Raw genomic sequence first — 26,957 nt, forward strand, 5'->3', positions numbered from 1 at the left:
GCCACATACCATCGCAGGCAGACAGTCACACACAGTTACAGGCAGTCACACACAGTTACAGCGAGCCAGTTACACACACATACAGTAACAGGCATACAGTCACAAACACAGTTACAGGAAGACAGTCACACACATACAATTACAGGTAGACAGTTACACACAGTTACATGAAGACAGTCATACACACACACACACACAATTATAGGCAGATAGTAAAACATAGTTACAGGAAGACATTGAAACACACAGTCACACGCACTGTTACAGGGAGACAGTGAGACAGTCGCACATACAGTTACAGATAGTCACACACAGTTACTGGCAAATAGTCACAAACACAGTTACAGGCAGACAGTTACACACACTGTTACAGGAGACAGTCACACACGCAGACAGTCACACACATACACACACACACACACAGTTCATCTTTGTCTTGAGTTCTGGCATGAAAACATTCTGCATGTCTATGAGGAGATGCTGAATGGCCAGGGCTGTGTTTTACTTGTAAAGAATATGTGCAGGCACTCTTCCATCAAATAGGTGCTAGATATCTGGGTAGCCCACTCTTGGTACCTCAAAGTTATATATAAGGAAACATATGATACCGCACTCTAGTATATTTGATACAAATCTATTATACTGAGCAAATGCTTCAAAAAAAGACTGATTTTATTCAATATATCGAGATGAGAAATCTCTGAAAACAATGTAATTCCTACAATAAATTATATACATCCCATTCCACCATAACCACCGCAGTTATTATAAATACACTAAACATGAAATAAATATACCCAAATACAGTCCGACAATGTCAGTAGTATAAGTGCTAATTGGCACTGTTTAGTAGAGAACCCTCTATACACTCCAAAAATATTGTCACTGGTAATGGGAACAAACATAAGTCCATCCACAGGGAAATGTTGCAAAAAATATTTTTGAAAAAATGTATAAAAAAATATAAAATTTGAAAAATTTAAAAAAAGAAAAAAAAGAAAAAAGAAAAAAAGAAAAAAGAAAATATTTACATTCCCAGTGTGTACACACTAATTGTTAATGGTATATGTCCCATTCAAATAATATATGGTTAGATCTCACCAATATTTTAGTTGCTGTCTGTATTGTGGAGGATAAGGTAATCAAAGACAGAAGTTATTCCAGGTCTGTGAAAGTGGAAAAAAAGATTTATCAAGTGCTTTCTGGTAAGTCCACCTGTATCCACTGGTATCCACTAGTTGAAACGGAGGGTCTCCCTTAGCCGTCGGTGGGGTGCTTGGGCTGCGCGCTCGGGATCCAATAATCCCTTCAATGGCCCTGTGTTTTACTTGTGCTGGCTCTGCCCCTGATCTGCCTCCTTGACAGTCTCAGCCAATGCTATGGGGAAGCACTGTGATTGGCTCAGACCACCACTTCTGATAATGCCAGCAGACAGAGGCAGTTCAGAGGCAGAGCCAGCAGCTGCAGACTTGAATACAAGTAGGATTTTACTATATTTAGGGAGGCACGAGGGGGCCAGGGGAACAAGATGGTGGTTATAACATAAAAGGGTCAGAAATACATGATTGTGTTCCTGACCCTATAGTGTATCTTTAAGCAAGCGTATGTGAAGAGTAGTTAGGGTTGCCACCTTTCTTGGAGAAAAATACCAGCCTTAATCATTTGTATCATTAAAGGACCACTCTAGTGCCAGGAAAGCATACTCGTTTTCCTGGCACTAGAGTGCCCTGAGGGTGCCCCCACCCTCAGGGACCCCCTCCCGCCCGGATCTGGAAAGGGGAAAGGGGTTAAATCTTACCTTTTTCCAGCGCTGGGCGGAGAGCTCTCCTCCTGCTCTCCTCCTCCGATCCGCCTCTTCTCCTCCCCGTCGGCTGAATGCGCACGCGCGGCAAGAGCTGCGCGCGCATTCAGCCGGTCACATAGGAAAGCATTCATAATGCTTTCCTATGGACGCTTGCGTGCTCTCACTGTGATTTTCACAGTGAGAATCACGCAAGCGCCTCTAGTGGCTGTCAGTGAGACAGCCACTAGAGGAAAAAGGGGAAGGCTTAACTAATTGATAAACATAGCAGTTTCTCTGAAACTGCTATGTTTATAAAACAATTAGTTAACCCTAGCTGGACCTGGCACCCAGACCACTTCATTAAGCTGAAGTGGTCTGGGTGCCTAGAGTGGTCCTTTAATTAGTTATTTGTGACATCACATGATGTAAATCACAAGGAGTGACATAAGAGAAAATTCTGTAAAATCACCAACAAACTACTCACAGTTTGATTCTGTTGTGTAGATGGATTGCTCCCAGTGTCTCCCTGTCTCCCAGTGTCTCAGTCTCGCAAGTCACCCAGTGTCTCAGTGTCAATATGTATCACAGTGTCAGTGTCCCCATGTTGCCCAGTCCCCTAGTCTCCCAAAGTCTCAGTGTCCCCATTTCTCCCAGTGTCCCCTTGTCTCAGTGTGTCCCCATGTCACTAGGCTACTAGGGGACACAGTGAGACATGGGGATACTCAGAGACTCGGAGACACTGAGACACTTGGGGACACTGGGAGACATGGGGGCACTTGTGGATACAGACATGGTGACACCGAGAGACATGGAGACACTGGGAGACATGGGGACACTGAGACATTTGGGGACACTGGGAGATATGGAGACACTAAGACACTAGGGACACTGAGAGATATCGGAACACAGACACTGGGAGACATGGGGACACTGGGAGACATGGGGACACGGGAGACACTGAGACACTAGGGACACTGGCCGGGACACAGACACTGGGAGACTTGGGGACACTGGGAGACATGGGGATACTGAGGACACTGGCTGGGAGACATGGGGACACTGAGACACTAGGGACACTGGCTGGGGGACACTGGGAGACATGGGGACACTGTGTCCCTAGTGTCTCCGTGTCCCATTGTCCCTATGTCTCACAGCGTCCCCATGTGTCTCAGCGTCCTCATGTCTCACAGTGTCCCCTAGTGTCTCAGTGTGCCCAAGTGTCTCAGTGTCCCCAGGTCTCCCAGTGTCCCCAGGTCTCACATTATCCCCTAGTGTCTGTGTCCCCATGTTTCCACTTGTGTCTCAATGTCCCCATGTCTCCCTGCTGCCTTTCCCCCATCCCTCACTTACCTGAGCTGTAGAGCTGCTGTCTGGACTCTCTGTGCTGTGTAGCTGCTCCCCCACGGATCAGTGAGTAGTAGAGAGAGGCAGGGATATGCTGTAACTTCCTATCCCTGCCTCTCTCCACACACAGTGTTGGTATTGCAGAGTAATATTAATAGGCCTATTAATAGGCCTATTCTATGGGCCTGTGCCTGGGCCTGGAGCTGCAGCTCCATCAGCCCCTATGTTAATCCGGCCCTGCATATAAGGCCAGTTGTGGCTGCCATTAAAGTGCTCCAGCTTGTACTCCCAGAACTATGTGTCGTCTCGTTACTGGGAGGGAAAAGGGCTACTCTTTAATCACTGTTCCAGTGTGGAGGATTCAACGGGGAAAGTCCTTGTAAGGACCAGAGCTCCCAGGACTGAGTGTAGTCCAGTGCCTGGAACTGTTGGCAGAAGTGCTGCAGTTTGTCTCCTGTTCCAGCTAGGATGCGGTCCTTGGCGGAGGTAGCCAGCCGGGGTACAGGGAGCTCCGCTACAGCCTTCTCAGAAATATGGTTGCTGCCATCGATAGGTTCCTTTTTCTGCCCTGTCCAGGTAGTGTAAACACTGTTTCTTTAACTTCGAACTTGCGAACAATGCTTCCAACGGTGTCTCTATGAGCATTCAGTGCCTTAGCTATCTTTTTGTATCCTGTTGCTTGTTTGTGAAGGGCGATGATCTTGTCTCTTAACTTTGTGACCATTCTTTTGACTTATTTGCACATTTCTAACATGAAGTCAAACGTGTGACTCAACAAACCCCTAGCCAGTTCAGGTATTTCAAGTGTTCCAGCTCAAGCACACCTGGTGCAACCAATGAAGCCCTTGTTTAGTTGCATCAGGTGTGCTTGATAGAACTCCTGTTTTGCATATTTGTGTTGTTGTGAGGAATTCCATTCAGGGGGTTTAATAATTTTGAGACCGGAGAAGTCATTTTAAGTTGCATTTTCAGTAGAATTTGGGGAAACCACTTGAAGCATTCATCGTGTTGAACTATTTCAATTGCTTTTGTTTGATGTGTTCATTGCAAACAGCTGAAAGTCTGTACATTTTTACAGTAAACCTGATTTTCAACAGGAGTTGAATAATTTTGGTTGCAACTGTATACAGCTAGGTGCTTTATTTCTAATAATCAATTCTGTACAGGGTCTCAGAGTTCACTGGTCCAAGCGGAAAGCAGAACGCTAGAAGCTGAGCTTCTAACACGTCGTTGTATTATAATGCGTCTGAAAGATTTCACAATGGAGAAATGGGGTCAGATTCTCAGCCAGCCTGCTGGGGCCGTGCTTATTCTTGTCCCTCTCGATCTTCCCTCAGTGCTGCCGTCATCAGAACAGGTACGCTAACAAAAAAGTACAGTTTTAATATACTTGTTTTTATATTAAGTCATAAATCTACGTTACATGCACAATAGACAATTTATAATGTGAGAAATAAATAATCTGGAACTGTCACTGTATAGGGAGACTAGGGAGTATCTATAATAAATGTTGCACTTGCTTTCATTTTTGCGCCAGTTTTGTGTAAATTCGCTGTTTTCTAAAGTAGCAAACTCGTTTCTATTTTTGTACAAAGTGACTTTTTTCATCTTTTGTGTATTTTTTGTGTAATTTTCTATATTTCAGCCCCTTTTTATTACACTTTTTTTGCTTCCTTTTATCCTGTTGATTTTACCAAGGATTCACAAAATAAGAAAAGTGTTAGTTGGGGTACAAATGACGCATTCGAAATGAAAAGGAGTTTTGAATTCTTTAAACCAAAAGGGAGATGATGGAAGTTGCGTACTTGTCCCAGACAACCATCACTCTGACAAAATGTTGGACAAAAAGCTGTGCTCTTACGCCTCTCTTCTATACGTTGACAGCGCCACTGTTTCTGTCTGGTTACCAAGTAAAAGGCACAAGATTGTCAAGAATAACGCAGAAACAATCTGCACAACTGAAGTAAAATATTGGTGAAAACAGAAAATGCAACAAAATGTTTGGAGTGAAAACAGCCGCAACATTTTTTATACATAACTCACTACATGTTTCCAATTTCTATCTCATGGCAACGCCAGTTCACTAATATTGAGAGACCCTGCGTAATATCTCCTCCTCTATGTAACATAATATATGCAGACAGTCGGGCCCAAAAACACCAACTGTAAACAAAATATTTCCTTTTATTATTCTTTCAAAGTTAAAAAGTAAATCCAGCCATAGGAGAGGGGTATAGAAGTAATGGAATATAAATCTTAATGAGTTTGTGTCTCACGACACTTTATCTAACACGCAGTTAACATTGTGTGTTACCATGTTCATTACAGAACTTCATGGAACAGGAGTTCGATCTCTTAACCAATAAGACTTTGCTTCCAATTTACTTCGCCCTGGAGGAGACAGAGGTCCTTGCTATCTATGAAGAAACAAAAGCTGCCTCTCTAACTCTGAGATCATCCTCAGCTCTGGAAGGTGAGTGCGTGTCTCTAACTCTGAGATCATCCTCAGCTCTGGAAGGTGAGTGCGTGTCTCTAACTCTGAGATCATCCTCAGCTCTGGAAGGTGAGTGCGTGTCTCTAACTCTGAGATCTTCCTCAGCTCTGGAAGGTGAGTGTGTGTCTCTAACTCTGAGATCTTCCTCAGCTCTGGAAGGTGAGTGTGTGTTTCTAACTCTGAGATCTTCCTCAGCTCTGGAAGGTGAGTGCGTGTCTCTAACTCTGAGATCGTCCTCAGCTCTGGAATGTGAGTGTGTGTCTCTAACTCTGAGATCTTCCTCAGCTCTGGAATGTGAGTGTGTGTCTCTAACTCTGAGATCTTCCTCAGCTCTGGAAGGTGAGTGCATATCTCTAACTCTGAGATCGTCCTCAGCTCTGGAATGTGAGTGTGTGTCTCTAACTCTGAGATCTTCCTCAGTTGTTGAGGATGATCTCAGAGTTAGAGACTGCTATGTTTACTTTAGGGTTAATCCAGCCTCTAGTGGCTGTCTTATTGACAGCCGCTAGAGGCGCTTCTGCGCTTCTCACTGTTATTTTCACAGTGAGAAGACGCCAGTGTCCATAGGAAAGCATTGAGAATGCTTTCCTATGGACTGACTGAATGCGCCTGCGCATTCAGCCGATGACGTCGGTAGGAGGAGGAGAGTCCCCAGCGCCGAGTGAGCCTGGAGAAAGGTAAGTGTTTAACCCCTTCCTCACCCTAGAGCCTGGCTTGAGTGGGACACTAAGGGTGGGGGGGGGGCTATTAACACTATAGTGCCAGGAAAACAAGTTTGTTTTCCTGGCACTATAGTGGTCCTTTAAGCTCCGCCGACGTCAACCTGCTCACACCGTGCTCGCATTAGGACTTTCCCCATAGGAAAGCATTGTATAGTGCTTTCCTATGGGGGTTAGGGTGACGAGTTAACCCTGGAATGCAATTATTGCATTTTTTAAAAAACTGCAATAATTACCATTGTCGGGTTAATGGGACTGGGAAAATGAGCTGAAATGGTCTGGGTGCCGATAATGTCATTTAAACCTGGGCTAAACTGCCAGCATGTGTTTCCGCAGTCTTGTTCGGCATGGTGATGGGAAGCGGTTTCCAAATGATAACGGGGGAAACACAGAGTAAACCTGTCATCAACTCAGCCATTGTCACCCTGGAGGTAAGTGTGCCATCCTTTTGCTGTGCTGTCACTTCTGAGTATTTCATAAGGATGTAACAATGTGTTTTAATAAAGTCTGAGGCTGACAAAAAGCAGACCTTTTCTGTCAACTATTGCTCTCCTAGCTGCTGTCACATGTGATGGCTGTGGGATTCAGATATTGTCTCGCTCACCATGAGACGTGATCTATGTAGCCTCCTGCGTATGTGTGTATGTGTGTGTGTCGGGGGGCTCCTTAGAAACTTACAGTGCGGGGAAAACTACTTTGTTATCCTGGCACTATAGGATCCCTTTAAATTTAAAATTCACGTTCAATTCTTGACAATACTCGCTTTAGTAAATAATGTTTGTTTTAGATGTGTATGTGGTATATATCATTTATGTCTTCGTTGTTCCAAGAAGCAGTTCTTAACACCTCAATCAGGACCTATAATTATGAGTCCGTACATGCTAGGAAAGGTCCATCGCCTTCATCAAGTCACAGCCAACAGCCCACATTAAACTGGTTACAGCGGGGACCCCTTTAACGCAGGAAGATCCTAAAGAAGATTTTGTTGAATGTACTTTAAACTTCAACTTTAGAATGGGTCACTCAGCCAATGCAGTTATGGAATGAGTCCCCAAGCTACGCCTACCTGCTTAATTTGGGACTGTGTCAAGGAACGATGAGGGACCATTGTCCCACGGCATAAAGCTTCGTAAAATAATTATTTGAATTTTTGGAGAATGTGTCCTGAGGGGCTTTAACAAAATCTTTACTGTTTTCTTGGATTTTTTGGGCTAGACTTCTGCTTTTTGAAAATCATATTTTCAGATAATTTTACTTTTATTAATTGTTGTATCATTGGTTTAATATTATGGAAAATGGACCAGCTGTGAAGGCAAGAGCTGAAACAAGGAAAATGTTGGTTATGGTGAGCAGCGTTCGTTCCATAACCATCCAACTGTCTCATTTAACATGTTTCTACATTACTTTTACTACTTACTGGCCAGTTTAGTGCCATAAGTAGACCCCTTAAAATTAAGATAATGAAGCCATATTTTCTATGGGTGATGTTAAATCTATCTACAACCTGTCTCTCTCTCCAGGGACACCTGACAGGTCGAGGAAATGTTGGGGATCTGCTGACTGTGGTCATCGTTGCTCATTATGATTCGTTTGGGGCTGCACCTGTGAGTTAATGAAATACAATTACTGAGATTGGTGGGGAGTTTTTTAAGATGTGCAATAATGTTTGAAGCTTTGTCAAGAGTATTTTTTTTTTGACAATCTTTATTTTTATTTTCATATTTAAGTAGTCGTACATGGTATTGTGTTTATTAGTTACAAAGCCAATTGGTCAAAATGGTATGGTAAGACATTGGAACAAATAACTTCCCATATGTACATTTCTAGACATGTCTAGCTAGCATTGTTGAAGTGCTATTGCTATGCAATTCACACATTGTGTAGCTATTCAGTATCACTTGCTTCGGTCAAGAGTATTTTACCAACATCTGTGCGCCCTTTGCTCACTAGTATTCTCTCCAGGTATCCCTCATTGGCTGCCTGTTCACTATTACTCACTAAGATTCTCTCTGTTAATCCTCAAAGACAACTTGTTCACTATTATTCATTCCCCGTCTACCTCCGGAATCGCATCACATACTATGTTTGTGTAAATGCTTTGAAGGTGCCCTGTCCATTGTCTTCAAATACCCCCTGCTCTCCCTTGTCTAAAGTCCCCTTAAACTTTAGACTATAAGCTTACATTGTAGATTAGAACTTTGTATAAAAGGGCTGTAAATACGAGATTGCAACTCATAGGCTTTTGTATTGGTTTTCCTATACTGTCTGTTCACTATTACTCACTAGCCTTCCCTCCATTATTCCGCAGTGTCTGCCAGTTCACTATTACTCACTAATCTTCCCCCCATTATTCCGCAGTGTCTGCCAGTTCACTATTACTCACTAATCTTCCCTCCATTATTCCACAGTGTCTGCCAGTTCACTATTACTCACTAGCCTTCCCCCCATTATTCTGCAGTGTCTGCCAGTTCACTATTACTCAGTAATCTTTCCCCATTATTCCGCAGTGTCTGCCAGTTCACTATTACTCACTAGCCTTCCCCCCATTATTCTGCAGTGTCTGCCAGTTCACTATTACTCACTAATCTTCCCCCCATTATTCCGCAGTGTCTGCCAGTTCACTATTACTCACTAATCTTCCCTCCATTATTCCACAGTGTCTGCCAGTTCACTATTACTCACTAGCCTTCCCCCCATTATTCTGCAGTGTCTGCCAGTTCACTATTACTCAGTAATCTTCCCCCATTATTCCGCAGTGTCTGCCAGTTCACTATTACTCACTAGCCTTCCCCCCATTATTCTGCAGTGTCTGCCAGTTCACTATTACTCACTAATCTTCCCTCCATTATTCCGCAGTGTCTGCCAGTTCACTATTACTCACTAGCCTTCCCCCCATTATTCTGCAGTGTCTGCCAGTTCACTATTACTCACTAATCTTCCCTCCATTATTCCGCAGTGTCTGCCAGTTCACTATTACTCACTAGCCTTCCCTCCATTACTCCGCAGTGTCTGCCAGTTCACTATTACTCACTAGCCTTCCCCCCATTATTCTGCAGTGTCTGCCAGTTCACTATTACTCACTAATCTTCCCTCCATTATTCCGCAGTGTCTGCCAGTTCACTATTACTCACTAGCCTTCCCTCCATTATTCCACAGTGTCTGCCAGTTCACTATTACTCACTAGCCTTCCCCCCATTATTCTGCAGTGTCTGCCAGTTCACTATTACTCACTAATCTTCCCTCCATTATTCCGCAGTGTCTGCCAGTTCACTATTACTCACTAGCCTTCCCCCCATTATTCCGCAGTGTCTGCCAGTTCACTGCTACTCACTAGTCTTCCCTCCATTATTCTGCAGTGTCTGCCAGTTCACTATTACTCACTAGCCTTCCCTCCATTATTCCGCAGTGTCTGCCAGTTCACTATTACTCACTAGCCTTCCCTCCATTATTCTGCAGTGTCTGCCAGTTCACTATTACTCACTAGCCTTCCCTCCATTATTCCACAGTGTCTGCCAGTTCACTATTACTCACTAATCTTCCCTCTATTATTGTGCAGTGTCTGCCAGTTCACTATTACTCACTAGCCTTCCCTCCATTATTCCACAGTGTCTGCCAGTTCACTATTACTCACTAATCTTCCCTCCATTATTCCGCAGTGTCTACCAGTTCACTATTACTCACTAGCCTTCCCTCCATTATTCCGCAGTGTCTGCCAGTTCACTATTACTCACTAGCCTTCCCTCCATTATTCCACAGTGTCTGCCAGTTCACTATTACTCACTAATCTTCCCTCTATTATTCTGCAGTGTCTGCCAGTTCACTATTACTCACTAGCCTTCCCTCCATTATTCCACAGTGTCTGCCAGTTCACTATTACTCACTAATCTTCCCTCCATTATTCCGCAGTGTCTGCCAGTTCACTATTACTCACTAGCCTTCCCTCCATTATTCCACAGTGTCTGCCAGTTCACTATTACTAACTAATCTTCCCTCTATTATTCCGCAGTGTCTGCCAGTTCACTATTACTCACTAGCCTTCCCTCCATTATTCCTCAGTGTCTGCCAGTTCACTATTACTCACTAGCCTTCCCTCCATTTGTAACGGATCACCTGGCACCCCGACTGGGTACCTCCGTTGATGGATGCTCCTAGCGCTTCTTGAGGATTCCAAGCACTCTAGCCGACAACACAGACAACACAACCACCGCAGGACGAACCTCTCTTCCTTCCAGAGCGAAGCAGGAACGAGCTCTTAAAAGAGCTTAGTAGTGATTATAGCAAGGGAATATGCAGAGCATAGCAATCCCTTGTAGCAGATTCCCCCAATAAGAGACAGGACTCCAAATTGAGGGTGAAGTAGAACTGACAAAATCTTTATTTTACTTGGGACTAGCCCATTTGGTCATTACATTAACATTGCTGTGAAAACTCAATAAAATTACAAACAGTCAAATCATAGCAGGCAACATTCAGTGACTTATTATAACATAATTACATATTTATAAATAGGTGGGGAAGACCATAATTAACACAAATGTCTCTCCTGCATGCAGAATTAGCGATATGCAAATCTACCCGAATATGCAAATTACCAGTCTTGCTATTCAGGTAGTGCATATTACTGTTGCTACCAACAGAGGGCACTACACAAGCTCCATAGCCAAATCCACCTAAGGGGTAGCAATCCTCAGCAGTACAGGAGAGCAGGCAATACATCTCAGGGGCCATAGTCACATGGCAGGAGGCTGGCAATCAGTCTTCTCCAATGCCCAGTGGCAAGGCTGGTACCGCCACATTTCTCCCCTTTTCCAAACAGACTAACAGGGTATCTGACCTCCTGCCGGTCAGTGCCCTGGTTAGTCCAGCAACCCACCCACGAAGCACAAACAGTAATACAGCCTACCCACAATACATGGTTACTACACCTGGGTAAAAGATTAGCTCGTCCATGTCCAGGTGCCTCAACAAGGCTGTGTGGGGTACTGATAGGCTGCCTTGGTGGGTTGCTGAGTGCCAGCGCTACCACGGGAGTAGCCTGGTTGGAGCCATGCTGAAAAGAAGAGTTGGTAGGCTCCTCTCTCGGGATCTGGGGCTGCTGCTGGAGGGGGAGACCGACTGTCTCCCCTTTGGTTACATAGTCCTGCTGCTGGAGGGGGAGACCGACTGTCTCCCCTTTGGCTAAACAGCCCTGCTGCTGGTGGACAGGACCGACTGTCCCTACCCCTAGTGGTGCATGTGCAGAGACCACGGTCCCATCTGCACTGTTGTGGAGCTTACTGTCTCCCCTTGGTGGGTTAAGCTGCTGCTGGGGAGAGGGGGTAACAAGCTCCTCTCCCATACATACTTTCAGCTGCTGGGGAGAGGGGGTAACAAGCTCCTCTCCCATACATACTTTCAGCCGCTGGGGAGAGAGACTAACTGTCTCCTCTCCTAATGACACACACTGCTGCTGGGGAGGAAGGACGACACCTTCAGCTCCCTGTAACACACACTGCCGCTGGGGAGGAAGGACTGCACCTTCGGCTCCCTGAGACTCACTGGACTGCTGGGGAGAGGGACCAACTGTCTCCTCTCCTAAGGACACACACTGCCGCTTGGGAGGAAGGACTGCACCTTCGGCTCCCTGAGACTCACTGGACTGCTGGGAAGAGGGACCAACTGTCTTCTCTCCTAAGGACACACACTGCCGCTGGGGAGGAAGGACGGCACCTTCAGCTCCCTGGGATACATACTGCCGCTGGGGATCTGGGCCGACTGCCCAGCATCCCTGTAGGGCCGGTAGAGAGACCTCGGTCCCATCTCCACCTGCCAGCTGGGTGTCTTCCCAGGACAAGTCAATAAGATCTTCCATCTCTGGTGCTGGTTGGGACATATGTGGTACAGTACCAAGGTCCCCTGATAACAGGCTTGGTTGCTGGGGAGGAAGAACTAAACTCAATGCTTCCGGTGGCATACAGTCAATAAGCCCCATCATGTCAGAGACAGGCGGCGTTATACATTGGAATAGGCAAACATAATCCTGTTCTAGTTCCCACTCCCGGTTGGCAAGAAAAGATAGATCTGGCTGAATGGCATCGATCTCCGTAAGGTCCCAGTTGTCTGCCCGCTCAGCTCGGATGGACCAGAAGCGAGCAATGTCGGTGTCTCCGAACCAGAGACTAGTTTCAATAGTATCCCACAACAAACCAGGGCCATCGTAGTCTTCCCCCTCAATACACTTGTACTCGATCAGCCATGGGTAGAGGTGGTAAGCATGCCACCGCAGGGCCCGATAGGAATCATCCAGCCACACCTCAGTCTCAACTAGCGTCTCCAGTTCGCTTACCCATTCCTCTGAGGGCTGGTTTCCCAATAATGGCATCCGCAGCTCTAGTTGTTCTGCTTGGCGCTGGTTAGTGGTCAGGATTTCCTCGAACCGGAAGGGTCGAATTTCGTCGATGTCCTCCTTCCAGAGATCGGTACGAAGCGCCACCCTCCACTCTGTCTCTTTTTCCTCTGGGATAGGATACTCCATACTGCGCATCACATCCTGTAGTCGCTGCTGGAGCCTGGCATCAAAGGGAGATACTGCACGGCCTTCCATCTCTGAAGTAGTGCTGGTTTTCCCAAGGCTAGGAAGCCATCCCACCGCTGCCACCAATGTAACGGATCACCTGGCACCCCGACTGGGTACCTCCGTTGATGGATGCTCCTAGCGCTCCTTTTGGATTCCAAGCACTCTAGCCGACAACACAGACAACACAACCACCGCAGGACGAACCTCTCTTCCTTCCAGAGCGAAGCAGGAACGAGCTCTTAAAAGAGCTTAGTAGTGATTATAGCAAGGGAATATGCAGAGCATAGCAATCCCTTGTAGCAGATTCCCCCAATAAGAGACAGGACTCCAAATTGAGGGTGAAGTAGAACTGACAAAATCTTTATTTTACTTGGGACTAGCCCATTTGGTCATTACATTAACATTGCTGTGAAAACTCAATAAAATTACAAACAGTCAAATCATAGCAGGCAACATTCAGTGACTTATTATAACATAATTACATATTTATAAATAGGTGGGGAAGACCATAATTAACACAAATGTCTCTCCTGCATGCAGAATTAGCGATATGCAAATCTACCCGAATATGCAAATTACCAGTCTTGCTATTCAGGTAGTGCATATTACTGTTGCTACCAACAGAGGGCACTACACAAGCTCCATAGCCAAATCCACCTAAGGGGTAGCAATCCTCAGCAGTACAGGAGAGCAGGCAATACATCTCAGGGGCCATAGTCACATGGCAGGAGGCTGGCAATCAGTCTTCTCCAATGCCCAGTGGCAAGGCTGGTACCGCCACACCATTATTCCACAGTGTCTGCCAGTTCACTGTTACTCACTAGCCTTCCCTCCATTATTCCGCAGTGTCTGCCAGTTCACTATTACTCACTAGCCTTCCCTCCATTATTCCGCAGTGTCTGCCAGTCCACTATTACTCACTAGCCTTCCCCCCATTATTCCACAGTGTCTGCCAGTTCACTATTACTCACTAGCCTTCCCTCCATTATTCCGCAGTGTCTGCCAGTCCACTATTACTCACTAGCCTTCCCCCCATTATTCCGCAGTGTCTGCCAGTTCACTATTACTCACTAGCCTTCCCTCCATTATTCCGCAGTGTCTGCCAGTTCACTATTACTCACTAATCTTCCCTCCATTATTCCGCAGTGTCTGCCAGTTCACTATTACTCACTAGCCTTCCCTCCATTATTCCGCAGTGTCTGCCAGTTCCCTGTTACTCACTAGCCTTCCCTCCATTATTCCGCAGCGTCTGCCAGTTCACTATTACTCACTCGCCTTCCCTCCATTATTCCGCAGTGTCTGCCAGTTCACTATTACTCACTAGCCTTCCCTCCATTATTCTGCAGCATCTGCCAGTTCACTATTACTCACTCGCCTTCCCTCCATTATTCCGCAGTGTCTGCCAGTTCACTATTACTCACTAGCCTTCCCTCCATTATTCCGCAGCGTCTGCCAGTTCACTATTACTCACTAATCTTCCCTCCATTATTCCACAGTGTCTACCAGATCACTGCTACTCACTAGTCTTCCCTCCATTATTCTGCAGTGTCTGCCAGTTCACTATTACTCACTAATCTTCCCTCCATTATTCCACAGTGTCTGCCAGTTCACTATTACTCACTAATCTTCCCTCCATTATTCCACAGTGTCTGCCAGATCACTGCTACTCACTAGTCTTCCCTCCATTTTCCGCAGTGTCTGCCAGTTCACTATTACTCACTAATCTTCCCTCCATTATTCCGCAGTGTCTGCCAGTTCACTATTACTCACTAGCCTTCCCTCCATTATTCCGCAGTGTCTGCCAGTTCACTATTACTCACTAGCCTTCCCTCCCTTATTCCGCAGTGTCTGCCAGTTCACTATTACTCACTAGCCTTCCCTCCATTATTCCACAGTGTCTGCCAGTTCACTATTACTCACTAGCCTTCCCTCCATTATTCCACATTGTCTGCCAGTTCACTATTACTCACTAGCCTTCCCTCCATTATTCCGCAGTGTCTGCCAGTTCACTATTACTCACTAGCCTTCCCTCCATTATTCCGCAGTGTCTGCCAGTTCACTATTACTCACTAGCCTTCCCTCCATTATTCCACAGTGTCTGCCAGTTCACTATTACTCACTAGCCTTCCCTCCATTATTCCACATTGTCTGCCAGTTCACTATTACTCACTAGCCTTCCCTCCATTATTCCGCAGTGTCTGCCAGTCCACTATTACTCACTAGCCCTCCTCCCATTATTCCGCAGTGTCTGCCAGTTCACTATTACTCACTCGCCTTCCCTCCATTATTCTGCAGTGTCTGCCATTTCAATATTACTCACTAATCTCCCCTCCATTATTCCACAGTGTCTGCCAGTTCACTATTACTCACTAGCCTTCCCTCCATTATTCCGCAGCGTCTGTCAGTTCACTATTACTTACTAATCTTCCCTCCATTATTCCACAGTGTCTGCCAGTTCCCTGTTACTCACTAGCCTTCCCTCCATTATTCCGCAGCGTCTGCCAGTTCACTATTACTCACTCGCCTTCCCTCCATTATTCCACAGTGTCTGCCAGTTCACTATTACTCATTAGCCTTCCCTCCATTATTCTGCAGTGTCTGCCAGTTCACTATTACTCACTAGCCTTCCCTCCATTATTCCACAGTGTCTGCCAGTTCACTATTACTCACTAGCCTTCCCTCCATTATTCCACAGTGTCTGCCAGTTCACTATTACTCACTAATCTTCCCTCCATGATTCCGCAGTGTCTGCCAGTTCACTATTACTCACTAATCTTCCCTCTATTATTCCGCAGTGTCTGCCAGTTCACTATTACTCACTAGCCTTCCCTCCATTATTCCACAGTGTCTGCCAGTTCACTATTACTCACTAATCTTCCCTCTATTATTCTGCAGTGTCTGCCAGTTCACTATTACTCACTTATCTTCCCTCCATTATTCCGCAGTGTCTGCCAGTTCACTATTACTCACTTATCTTCCCTCCATTATTCCGCAGTGTCTGCCAGTTCACTGTTACTCACTAGCCTTCCCCCCATTATTCTGCAGTGTCTGCCATTTCACTATTACTCACTAATCTTCCCTCCATTATTCCACAGTGTCTGCCAGTTCACTATTACTCACTTATCTTCCCTCCATTATTCCGCATTGTCTGCCAGTTCACTATTACTCACTAATCTTCCCTCCATTATTCCGCAGTGTCTGCCAGTTCACTATTACTCACTAGCCTTCCCTCCATTATTCCGCAGTGTCTGCCAGTTCACTATTACTCACTAGCCTTCCCTCCATTATTCCGCAGTGTCTGCCAGTTCACTATTACTCACTAGCCTTCCCTCCATTATTCCGCAGTGTCTGCCAGTTCACTATTACTCACTAGCCTTCCCTCCATTATTCCGCAGTGTCTGCCAGTTCACTATTACTCACTAGCCTTCCCTCCATTATTCCGCAGTGTCTGCCAGTTCACTATTACTCACTAGCCTTCCCTCCATTATTCCGCAGTGTCTGCCAGTTCACTATTACTCACTAATTTTCCCTCCATTATTCCGCAGTGTCTGCCAGTTCACTATTACTCACTAGCCTTCCCTCCATTATTCCACAGTGTCTGCCAGTTCACTATTACTCACTAGCCTTCCCTCCATTATTCCGCAGTGTCTGCCAGTTCACTATTACTCACTAGCCTTCCCTCCATTATTCCGCAGTGTCTGCCAGTTCACTATTACTCACTAGCCTTCCCTCCATTATTCCGCAGTGTCTGCCAGTTCACTATTACTCACTAGCCTTCCCTCCATTATTCCGCAGTGTCTGCCAGTTCACTATTACTCACTAATCTTCCCTCCATTATTCCGCAGTGTCTGCCAGTTCACTATTACTCACTAGCCTTCCCTCCATTATTCCGCAGTGTCTGCCAGTTCACTATTACTCACTAGCCTTCCCTCCATTATTCCGCAGTGTCTGCCAGTTCACTATTACTCACTAATCTTCCCTCCATTATTCCGCAGTGTCTGCCAGTTCACTATTACTCACTAGCCTTCCCTCCATTATTCCGCAGTGTCTGCCAGTTCACTATTACTCACTAGCCTTCCCTCCATTATTCCTTTGTGTCTGCCAGTTCACTATTACTCACTAATCTTCCCTCCATTATTCCGCAGTGTCTGCCAGTTCACTATTACTCACTAGCCTTCCCTCCATTATTCCGCAGTGTCTGCCAGTTCACTATTACTCACTAGCCTTCCCTCAATTATTCCGCAGTGGCTGGCATACGGGGCAGACTCTAATGGCAGTGGTGTGGCCGTCCTGATGGAGATGATCCGCCTTTTTCACCTATTATATAAGAGCTCCCGGAGCAAGCCCAGGTGAGGGTCAAGCATGGGGCAGAGTGACCTTGTCTGCTTTTCTGTGTATTTTCATGGCACTTATCAGTGTTGCATATTTCCAAAGTTACTAGAGTCTTCCCATAACTTTATATATTTGTGTCTACAATGTGTACCAGGATTTTTCGGATGGTTTAACCCCTTAAGGACACATGACATGTGTGACATATCATGATTTCCTTTTATTCCAGACGTTTGGTCCTTAAGGGGTTAAAGTGATCGTAATTCACAGCAAAACTACAATCATTCCCACGTCACTCTGTGATGCTGGTGGATGGGTAACGCAACAGGATGAGACATGGAGATATGGCAAAAACACGCACGCAGAGAAAGGTACAGACACACGCATGCACACATAGACACACGCATGCTAACACAGACACGTGCACAGGCACACGCATGCGGTAGGAGACACACACACACACAGGCACACACATTCACACAAGCATACACACACACGAAGAGATAGGTATAGACACATGCATGTACACATACAGTGGCGTACACACATTCCATGGGGCCCCGGTGTAAAACTGATCCGTGGCCCCGACCTTGCCTCCCCCTTCCCTCCCTTCTTTCCCCCGATCCGTGGGCCCCCCTCCCCCGACACATACATACATACAGACACACACACACAAACACACATACACCCCCCGACAGACACATACATACACACATACATACACACAGACACACACACACATGCAGACACATATATACATAGACACAGGCAAACACACACATACAAACACACACACATACAGCGACACACACACATACACAGACACACACACAGACACATACAAAATGTTTCCGGTTTCCTACCTTTTGTGGCTTTCCCTGGGGTCCAGTGGGGGCCAAGCCTGATGGCATCAGACTGCCCCTCCTTCATCCTCCTTCATCCTTCATCCCGAGCGGGCTCTGATAGCTGGGAGGAGTGACCAGGGCAGTCTGATGTCATCACAGGGGGCCCGGTCGTGCTGTTAAAGCACCCAGCGCTGACCGGACCCCCTGATAATCCATATCCCTCGGGTGGCCCTGAAAGCATGGGCCACCTGATGGACCCCTTGAAAGATGGGCCTGGCGGTTTGCCGTGTGAGCCGGTGCCGCATAACGTGGCAGCTCCTACCCAGTCGCGGGCGTCCGCAGGGCGGGCGGGCCCCCTGGAGTGACGAACACGGTCGCAGCTGCGACCCCTGCGACCACGGTATGTACGCCGCTGCACACATAGACACACTAAAGAGTAATTGACAAGTCCTTCTATCCTGCAAACTTGTGGGACATATGAATAAATAGCAGTAACATAGTAACGGTTTAAAACGAATGACTCAGGATGGTATCCTGGCAAAACTGCTTGCCTACACAAGCAGGATTATTCACTAAACCCCACATTTTTGCTAATTAAATCTAATTGGAAAAACTGCGCATATACCAGCCCCGGTCTAGCAGAGCCGGGTTTCAAACAAAGTTCCCATCTCCGATCAGACATTGGGAGAAGGTCCACGCTGGGTCCTAAAATCAGTCATGTACCAGCATGAGCCCATTGTCTGTACCAACTCTAGCCTCGGCTCCAGTTCAATGTAAGGGACACGGTAGTGTTAGGAGTCGGAATATGTATTCTTTTTTTTTTTTTTTATTCTTTATTTTTGTGTGCAAGAATTCACAGATGAGCCGTGGTGCCACAATAGCAGTCACGTGCGCAAATTTAACATACATTTCACATATGGCAACTGTAATGCATGCACAATTTTTTTTAATGATAATGGTAGATTAATGAGCTTAAGCCTGTGGTGTTCCCGCTATATTCGTCGCTAATACTGGCATTTTTAGCAAATGGAGCATAAACACCGGTGTATGTAGGGTTACGATTTGTTTCACTGAGGGTTGTCTGGCATATAGACTGCTATCAGAATCAGCATACGTTTAACAATCATTAAGTGCTAAGGCTAGCAAAAGATAGTACATTTCTCTCAGTTAGTTGTGCTGTAAGTGCTTAGCTGCGTAATAACAATCATTGACATAAAATAAAATAACAATGCTGCGGGTGAGCTTAGGTAGAGGTGAGAGTGAACTGAGAAGATCAGTACATGCTGGCATGTTAGCTTGCTTTCGGTTCGCTCATGGTACTACATAGCATGCTTATCTGACCTCCTGTGCTGCAAAAAGCTTAATATAGACATGCATGTTATGAGACATAGAATGCATACAGTAAAATCATAAATAGTTTCTCTGCTGTAACATGGGAATAATTATGCCCGGACTGGCTCAGATCCAAGCAAGCCTGAACCTATCTGTGACATCTCTCCCCGCATATCCCCGTGTGAGCAGGCTAGGAAACCGAGAGGGAAAAGGTAATGGCGGCAGACAGTCATGGGAGTCCAGTTAGAGTAGAGGAACCTGAGCAGTAGCGAGCACTCAGCCCATAGCGTCCCAGTCTCTTTGGTATCAGCCAGTGCCTCTTAGGGGATGAGTGGGAGCCCCCTGTGCCGGTCTGTGCTGCCGTGATGTGAGTTGTCGTTCCCTCGGACCGGCAGTGTGTGGCTTGGGTGTCTCAGCATGGACCGGTTTCTGTGTCGGTGAGTAATCTGTGGCTCTGGTTGTGGGTCTCTCGCGAGTGATTCCTGCTGGATGCACCTTGACGGCCACAGCATGAAAGTGTCGCCTCTTACCAGGTCGGCCCGCAGGTATGTTCTTTGCAGGGGGAGCAGAGTGGGCCACTTCTGGACCTCGCTGCCGATTTTGGCGCCGTCACCTATGGCCTCCGCCATCTTGACTGCTGCGTCTTGGTGTCGGATCAGGGCGGCCCTGTTGTTGCTCCCTGGGTGGTCTGGGCATGCTGGGGTGAGGACCGGGATCACTCCCCCGGTCCCAAGGGGGGGGAGCGGGGCCATTTCCCAACTGGTCTGGCCCTTGGTTGAGCACCGATGGGCAGGATAGCGGAGCAGCGGCCGCCTGCTCCACTCACCGCCGGAATAGGCCTCGTTGGCGCCAGTGAGGATTCTTCCACCAGGGGACTGAAACCAGTCAGGCCAGCCTCACCCTGGGTTTGGTACTCTCCACCCGATGAGGTATACCGCCGTTTTTATGCCAAAAGCCTGAGTTTCTTGCTCGTTTCGTTTGAATTTTCAGGAGCTGGTCTGACATGCGACCATCTTGCTCGGCGGCCTGGCCCCGCCCCCGGAATATGTATTCTTAACGCTCTAGTGCCCTAATCATCATTTAGGTAACTGGGACAGCTTTTCCAGGGTTAAAAATGGTAGTTAACTCACCTTTTTTCCTCACCGCACTGGTCTCCTTGCTAAAGCTCTGCCTATTTGGCTGAGTATTGGGTGGCTAGTGCGCATGCGTGACAAAACACCATGCTTCCCCAATCACTTTTTACTCTGCATTTTATAGAAACACATTGAGCTGCTGTCATATTAAACCTAGAGGCAGGTTAACTTAGCAAAGAAAACATTGTGAAAACATGTATGTACGTAGTGGGGAATCGCGATGCAGCATACTAACATAGAACTATCCCAATTACCACCCAAATAATGACAGACAGCGTACTATGGATGAAACAGGACACAGCATTTATTAAAACATATGATAAATACTGTATAACACATCCATCATTTATCTTAATATTCTTCTTTACTTGATATAAACCAAATGTCAAACATAAATAACCATAACTTAACATATAACTTAACACATAGTGTCATACAGAATAACCCAACCGTCCATGCCAATACACTGACCATGAGCCTATGCACCACTTCTTCTCACCTCCCCCCTCGCAATGAAATGGTCTGGGTGCCTATAAATGCTCCTTTACCTCTCAACTTTTAAAATAATGAAATGGTTAATGTTATGGGTGTGGTCAGGGGCGGGGCTATTCTGAGAAATTTTAGGTGACTTACTACTAACAATTTACTTAACTAAAATGTAACTTAGAGCAAGAACAATCTATGTTATTTACACAGACTGATTTCAAAACACATTTATTGTAGTTTAAAGACACATTACTGGGAGTATTATTACTGTGGAGCTCTGTTATACACTCAGACACATTACTGGGAGTATTATTGCTGTGGAGCTCTGTCATACACGCAGACACATTACTGGGAGTATTATTGCTGTGGATCTCTGTTACACACTCAGACACATTACTGGGGGTATTATTGCTGTGGAGCTCTGTTATACACACAGACACATTACTGGGAGTATTATTACTGTGGAGCTCTGATATACACTCAGACACATTACTGGGAGTATTATTGCTGTGGAGCTCTGTAATACACTCAGACACATTACTGGGAGTATTATTGCTGTGGAGCTCTGTTATACACTCAAACACATTACTGGGAGTATTATTGCTGTGGAGCTCTGTTATACACTCAGAAACATTACTGGGAGTATTATTACTGTGGAGCTCTGTTATACACTCAGACACATTACTGGGGGTATTATTACTGTGCAGCTCTGTTATACACTCACGCACATTACTGGGAGTATTATTGCTGTGGAGCTCTGTTATACACTCAGAAACATTACTGGGAGTATTATTACTGTGGAGCTCTGTTATGCACTCAGACACATTACTGGGGGTATTATTGCTGTGGAGCTCTGTTATACACTCAGACACATTACTGGGAGTATTATTGCTGAGGAGCTCTGTTATACACTCAGAAACATTAATGGGAGTATTATTGCTGTGCAGCTCTGTTATACACTCAGACACATTACTGGGAGTATTATTGCTGTGGAGCTCTGTTATACACTAAGACACATTACTGGGAGTATTATTACTGTGGAGCTCTGTTATACACTCAGACACATTACTGGGAGTATTATTACTGTGGAGCTCTGTTATACACTCAGACACATTACTGGGGGTATTATTGCTGTGGAGCTCTGTTATACACTCAGACACATTACTGGGAGTATTATTGCTGTGGAGCTCTGTTATACACTCAGAAACATTACTGGGAGTATTATTGCTGTGCAGCTCTGTTATACACTCAGACACATTACTGGGAGTATTATTGCTGTGGAGCTCTGTTATACACTAAGACACATTACTGGGAGTATTATTACTGTGGAGCTCTGTTATACACTCAGACACATTACTGGGAGTATTATTGCTGTGGAGCTCTGTTATACACTCAGACACATTACTGGGAGTATTATTGTTGTGGAGCTCTGTTATACACTAAGACACATTACTGGGAGTATTATTACTGTGGAGCTCTGTTATACACTCAGACACATTACTGGGAGTATTATTACTGTGGAGCTCTGTTATACACTCAGACACATTACTGGGAGTATTATTGCTGTGGAGTTCTGTTATACACTCAGACACATTACTGGGAGTATTATTGCTGTGGAGCTCTGTTATACACTCAGACACATTACTGGGAGTATTATTGTTGTGGAGCTCTGTTATACACTCAGACACATTACTGGGAGTATTATTGCTGTGGAGCTCTGTTATACACTCAGACACATTACTGGGAGTATTATTGCTGTGGAGCTCTGTTATACACTCAGAAACATTACTGGGAGTATTATTACTGTGGAGCTCTGTTATACACTCAGACACATTACTGGGAGTATTATTACTGTGCAGCTCTGTTATACACTCAGACACATTACTGGGAGTATTATTACTGTGGAGCTCTGTTATACACTCAGACACATTACTGGGGATATTATTGCTGTGGAGCTCTGTTATACACTCAGACACATTACTGGGAGTATTATTACTGTGGAGCTCTGTTATACACTCAGACACATTACTGGGAGTATTATTACTGTGGAGCTCTGTTATACACTCAGACACATTACTGGGGATATTATTACTGTGGAGCTCTGTTATACACTCAGACACATTACTGGGGATATTATTACTGTGGAGCTCTGTTATACACTCAGACACATTACTGGGAGTATTATTGCTGTGGAGCTCTGTTATACACTCAGACACATTACTGGGAGTATTATTGCTGTGGAGCTCTGTTATACACTCAGCAGTGGCGGATCCAGAACCTGATCTCGGGAGGGGCACTTGTAGATTATTTAAAGAAATAATCTAGGCACAATAACCACTACAGCTCAGTGTAGTAGTTATGGCGCCAGTAGTGCCAGGATCCCATCCCAGAGTAAGTAGTCAAACCGTTTAAGAACAGTTTGACAACTTACCTGGGGTCTGCTGGGATATTGGGCATAGGAGCAGTGGTATGTGTTAGAGGTGAAGTGTGTGTGAAAGGTGCAGTGTGTGTGTGAGTGGTGAAGTGCGAGTGCGTGAGGGCGGCAGTGTATGTCAGGGTTGCAGTGTGTGTGTTAGGGGGCAGTGTATGTGTGGGGCAGTGTGTGTGTGTGTGAGAGAGCTGCAGTGTGTGTGTGTGTGTGTGTGTGTGTGTGAGGGTGGCAGTGTGTGTGAGAGTTGCAGTGTGTGTGTGTTTGGGGCGGTGTTTGTATGGGGGCAGTGTTTGTGGGGCAGTGTGTGTAGTGTGTGTATGGGGGCAGTGTTTGTGGGGCAGTGTGTGCAGTGTGTGTATGGGGGGCAGTGTGTGTAGTGTGTGTATGGGGGCAGTGTTTGTGGGGCAGTGTGTGTAGTGTGTGTATGGGGGCAGTGTTTGTGGGGCAGTGTTTGTGGGGCAGTGTGTGTAGTGTGTGTATGGGGCAGTGTTTGTGAGGCTGTGTGTGTAGTGTGTGTATGGGGGCAGTGTTTGTGGGGCAGTGTGTGTAGTGTGTGTATGGGGCAGTGTTTATGAGGCTGTGTGTGTAGTGTGTGTATGGGGGCAATGTATGTGGGGCAGTGTTTGTGGGCCAGTGTGTGTAGTGTATGTATGGGGGCAGTGTTTGTAGTGTATGTATGGGGGGCAGTAAATGTAGTGTATGTATGGGGGGCAGTGTTTATGGGGCAGTGTGTGTATGGGGGGTAAGGAGGGTAAGGAGGATTTAAAAAAAAAAAATATTAATTAAAAATAATATATTCATGTCCCCCCTCCCTTCTTACCTTTACTGGGAGGAGGGGGGACATTTCTTAGTCCCTGGTGGTCCGGTGGGGATTCCCTAGTGGTCCCAGTGGTGGTGAGATGAACTCTAGCCCAGCTACAGGGCTAGAGTTCACTCTCGCGAGATTTGGAGCCTTGCCGTGGTTACCGCGGCAACGCTCCAAATCTCGCGAGAGGAGGACCCGGAGGAGCTGCAGGTAAGAGCTCCCAGGTCCTCTCTCACTCCCTCCCCTGCCGGCTGTCAGCAATGTGCCTGCGGACCGGGGAGGGAGAGCTCTGATCTCCCCTCCGGTCCGCAGGCACATTGCAGGGCTGGCACTTGGGCAATGCCAGCCCTGCATTAGCCGGCAGGGGAGAATCTCGGGGGGGGGGGGGGGGGGGGCAGTTGCCCCGTTGCCCCCCCCCCTGGATCCGCCACTGACACTCAGACACATTACTGGGAGTATTATTGCTGTGGGGCTCTGTTATACACTCAGACACATTACTGGGAGTATTATTACTGTGGAGCTCTGTTATACACTCAGACACATTACTGGGAGTATTATTGCTGGGGAGCTCTGTTATACACTCAGACAAATTACTGGGAGTATTATTGCTGCGGAGCTCTGTTATACACTCAGACACATTATTGGGAGTATTATTGCTGTGGAGCTCTGTTATACACTCAGACACATTACTGGGAGTATTGTTGCTGTGGGGCTCTGTTATACACTCAGACACATTACTGGGAGTATTATTACTGTGGAGCTCTGTTATACACTCAGACACATTACTGGGAGTATTATTGCTGTGGAGCTCTGTTATACACTCAGACACATTACTGGGAGTATTATTGCTGTGGAGCTCTGTTATACACTCAGACACATTACTGGGAGTATTATTGCTGTGGGGCTCTGTTATACACACAGACACATTACTGGGAGTATTATTGCTGTGGGGCTCTGTTATACACTCAGACACATTACTGGGAGTATTATTGCTGTGGAGCTCTGTTATACACTCAGACACATTACTGGGAGTATTATTACTGTGGTGCTCTGTTATACACTCAGACACATTACTGGGAGTATTATTGCTGTGGGGCTCTGTTATACACTCAGACACATTACTGGGAGTATTATTGCTGTGGGGCTCTGTTATACACTCAGACACATTACTGGGAGTATTATTACTGTGGAGCTCTTTTATACACTCAGACACATTACTGGGAGTATTATTGCTGTGGAGCTCTGTTATACACTCAGACACATTACTAGGAGTATTATCGCTGTGGAGCTCTGTTATACACTCAGACACATTACTGGGAGTATTATTACTGTGGAGCCCTGTTATACACTCAGACACATTACTGGGAGTATTATTGCTGTGGAGCTCTGTTATACACTCAGACACATTACTGGGAGTATTATTGCTGTGGAGCTCTGTTATACATTCAGACTCATTACTGGGAGTATTATTGCTGTGGGGCTCTGTTATACACTCAGACACATTACTAGGAGTATTATCGCTGTGGAGCTCTGTTATACACTCAGACACATTACTGGGAGTATTATTGCTGTGGAGCCCTGTTATACAGTCAGACACATTACTGGGAGTATTATTGCTGTGGAGCTCTGTTATACACTCAGACACATTACTGGGAGTATTATTGCTGTGGAGCTCTGTTATACATTCAGACTCATTACTGGGAGTATTATTGCTGTGGGGCTCTGTTATACACTCAGACACATTACTGGGAGTATTATTGCTGGTGAGCTCTGTTATACACTCAGACACATTACTGGGAGTATTATTACTGTGGAGCTCTGCTATACACAGACACATTACTGGGAGTATTATTGCTGTGGAGCTCTGTTATACATTCAGACACATTACTGGGAGTATTATTGCTGTGGGGCTCTGTTATACACTCAGACACATTACTGGGAGTATTATTACTGTGGAGCTCTGTTATACACTCAGACACATTACTGGGAGTATTATTACTGTGGAGCTCTGTTATACACTCAGACACATTACTGGGAGTATTATTGCTGGTGAGCTCTGTTATACACTCAGACACATTACTGGGAGTATTATTACTGTGGAGCTCTGTTATACACTCAGACACATTACTGGGAGTATTATTGCTGTGGAGCCCTGTTATACATTCAGACACATTACTGGGAGTATTATTGCTGTGGGGCTCTGTTATACACTCAGACACATTACTGGGAGTATTATTGCTGTGGAGCTCTGTTATACACTCAGACACATTACTGGGAGTATTATTGCTGTGGAGCTCTGTTATACACTCAGACACATTACTGGGAGTATTATTACTGTGGAGCTCTGTTATACACTCAGACACATTACTGGGAGTATTATTACTGTGGAGCTCTGTTATACACTCAGACACATTACTGGGAGTATTATTGCTGTGGAGCTCTGTTATACACTCAGACACATTACTGGGAGTATTATTGCTGTGTAGCTCTGTTATACACCCAGACACATTACTGGGAGTATTATTGCTGTGGAGCTCTGTAATACACTCAGACACATTACTGGGAGTATTATTGCTGTGGAGTTCTGTTATACACTCAGACACATTACTGGGAGTATTATTGCTGTGGAGCTCTGTTATATACTCAGTCACATTACTGGGAGTATTATTGCTGTGGAGCTCTGTTATACCTCAGACACAT

General features: G+C 45.8%; 1 protein-coding gene across 1 annotated transcript in view; it reads left to right on the top strand.

Moving 5' to 3' along the window:
• Positions 1–26,957, top strand: part of LOC134612365 (BOS complex subunit NCLN-like) — a 49,492-nt gene that overhangs the window by 1,760 nt on the left and 20,775 nt on the right. Inside the window, exons 2-6 of the mRNA XM_063456700.1 lie at positions 4,294–4,484; positions 5,456–5,600; positions 6,677–6,771; positions 7,861–7,944; positions 17,142–17,245. Of these exons, the coding sequence (XP_063312770.1) occupies positions 4,294–4,484; positions 5,456–5,600; positions 6,677–6,771; positions 7,861–7,944; positions 17,142–17,245 (619 nt within the window). The remainder of the gene's footprint in view (positions 1–4,293; positions 4,485–5,455; positions 5,601–6,676; positions 6,772–7,860; positions 7,945–17,141; positions 17,246–26,957) is intronic.

Source organism: Pelobates fuscus, chromosome 5, assembly GCF_036172605.1.
Source record: "Pelobates fuscus isolate aPelFus1 chromosome 5, aPelFus1.pri, whole genome shotgun sequence".
In the NCBI taxonomy this organism is placed as follows: domain Eukaryota; kingdom Metazoa; phylum Chordata; class Amphibia; order Anura; family Pelobatidae; genus Pelobates; species Pelobates fuscus.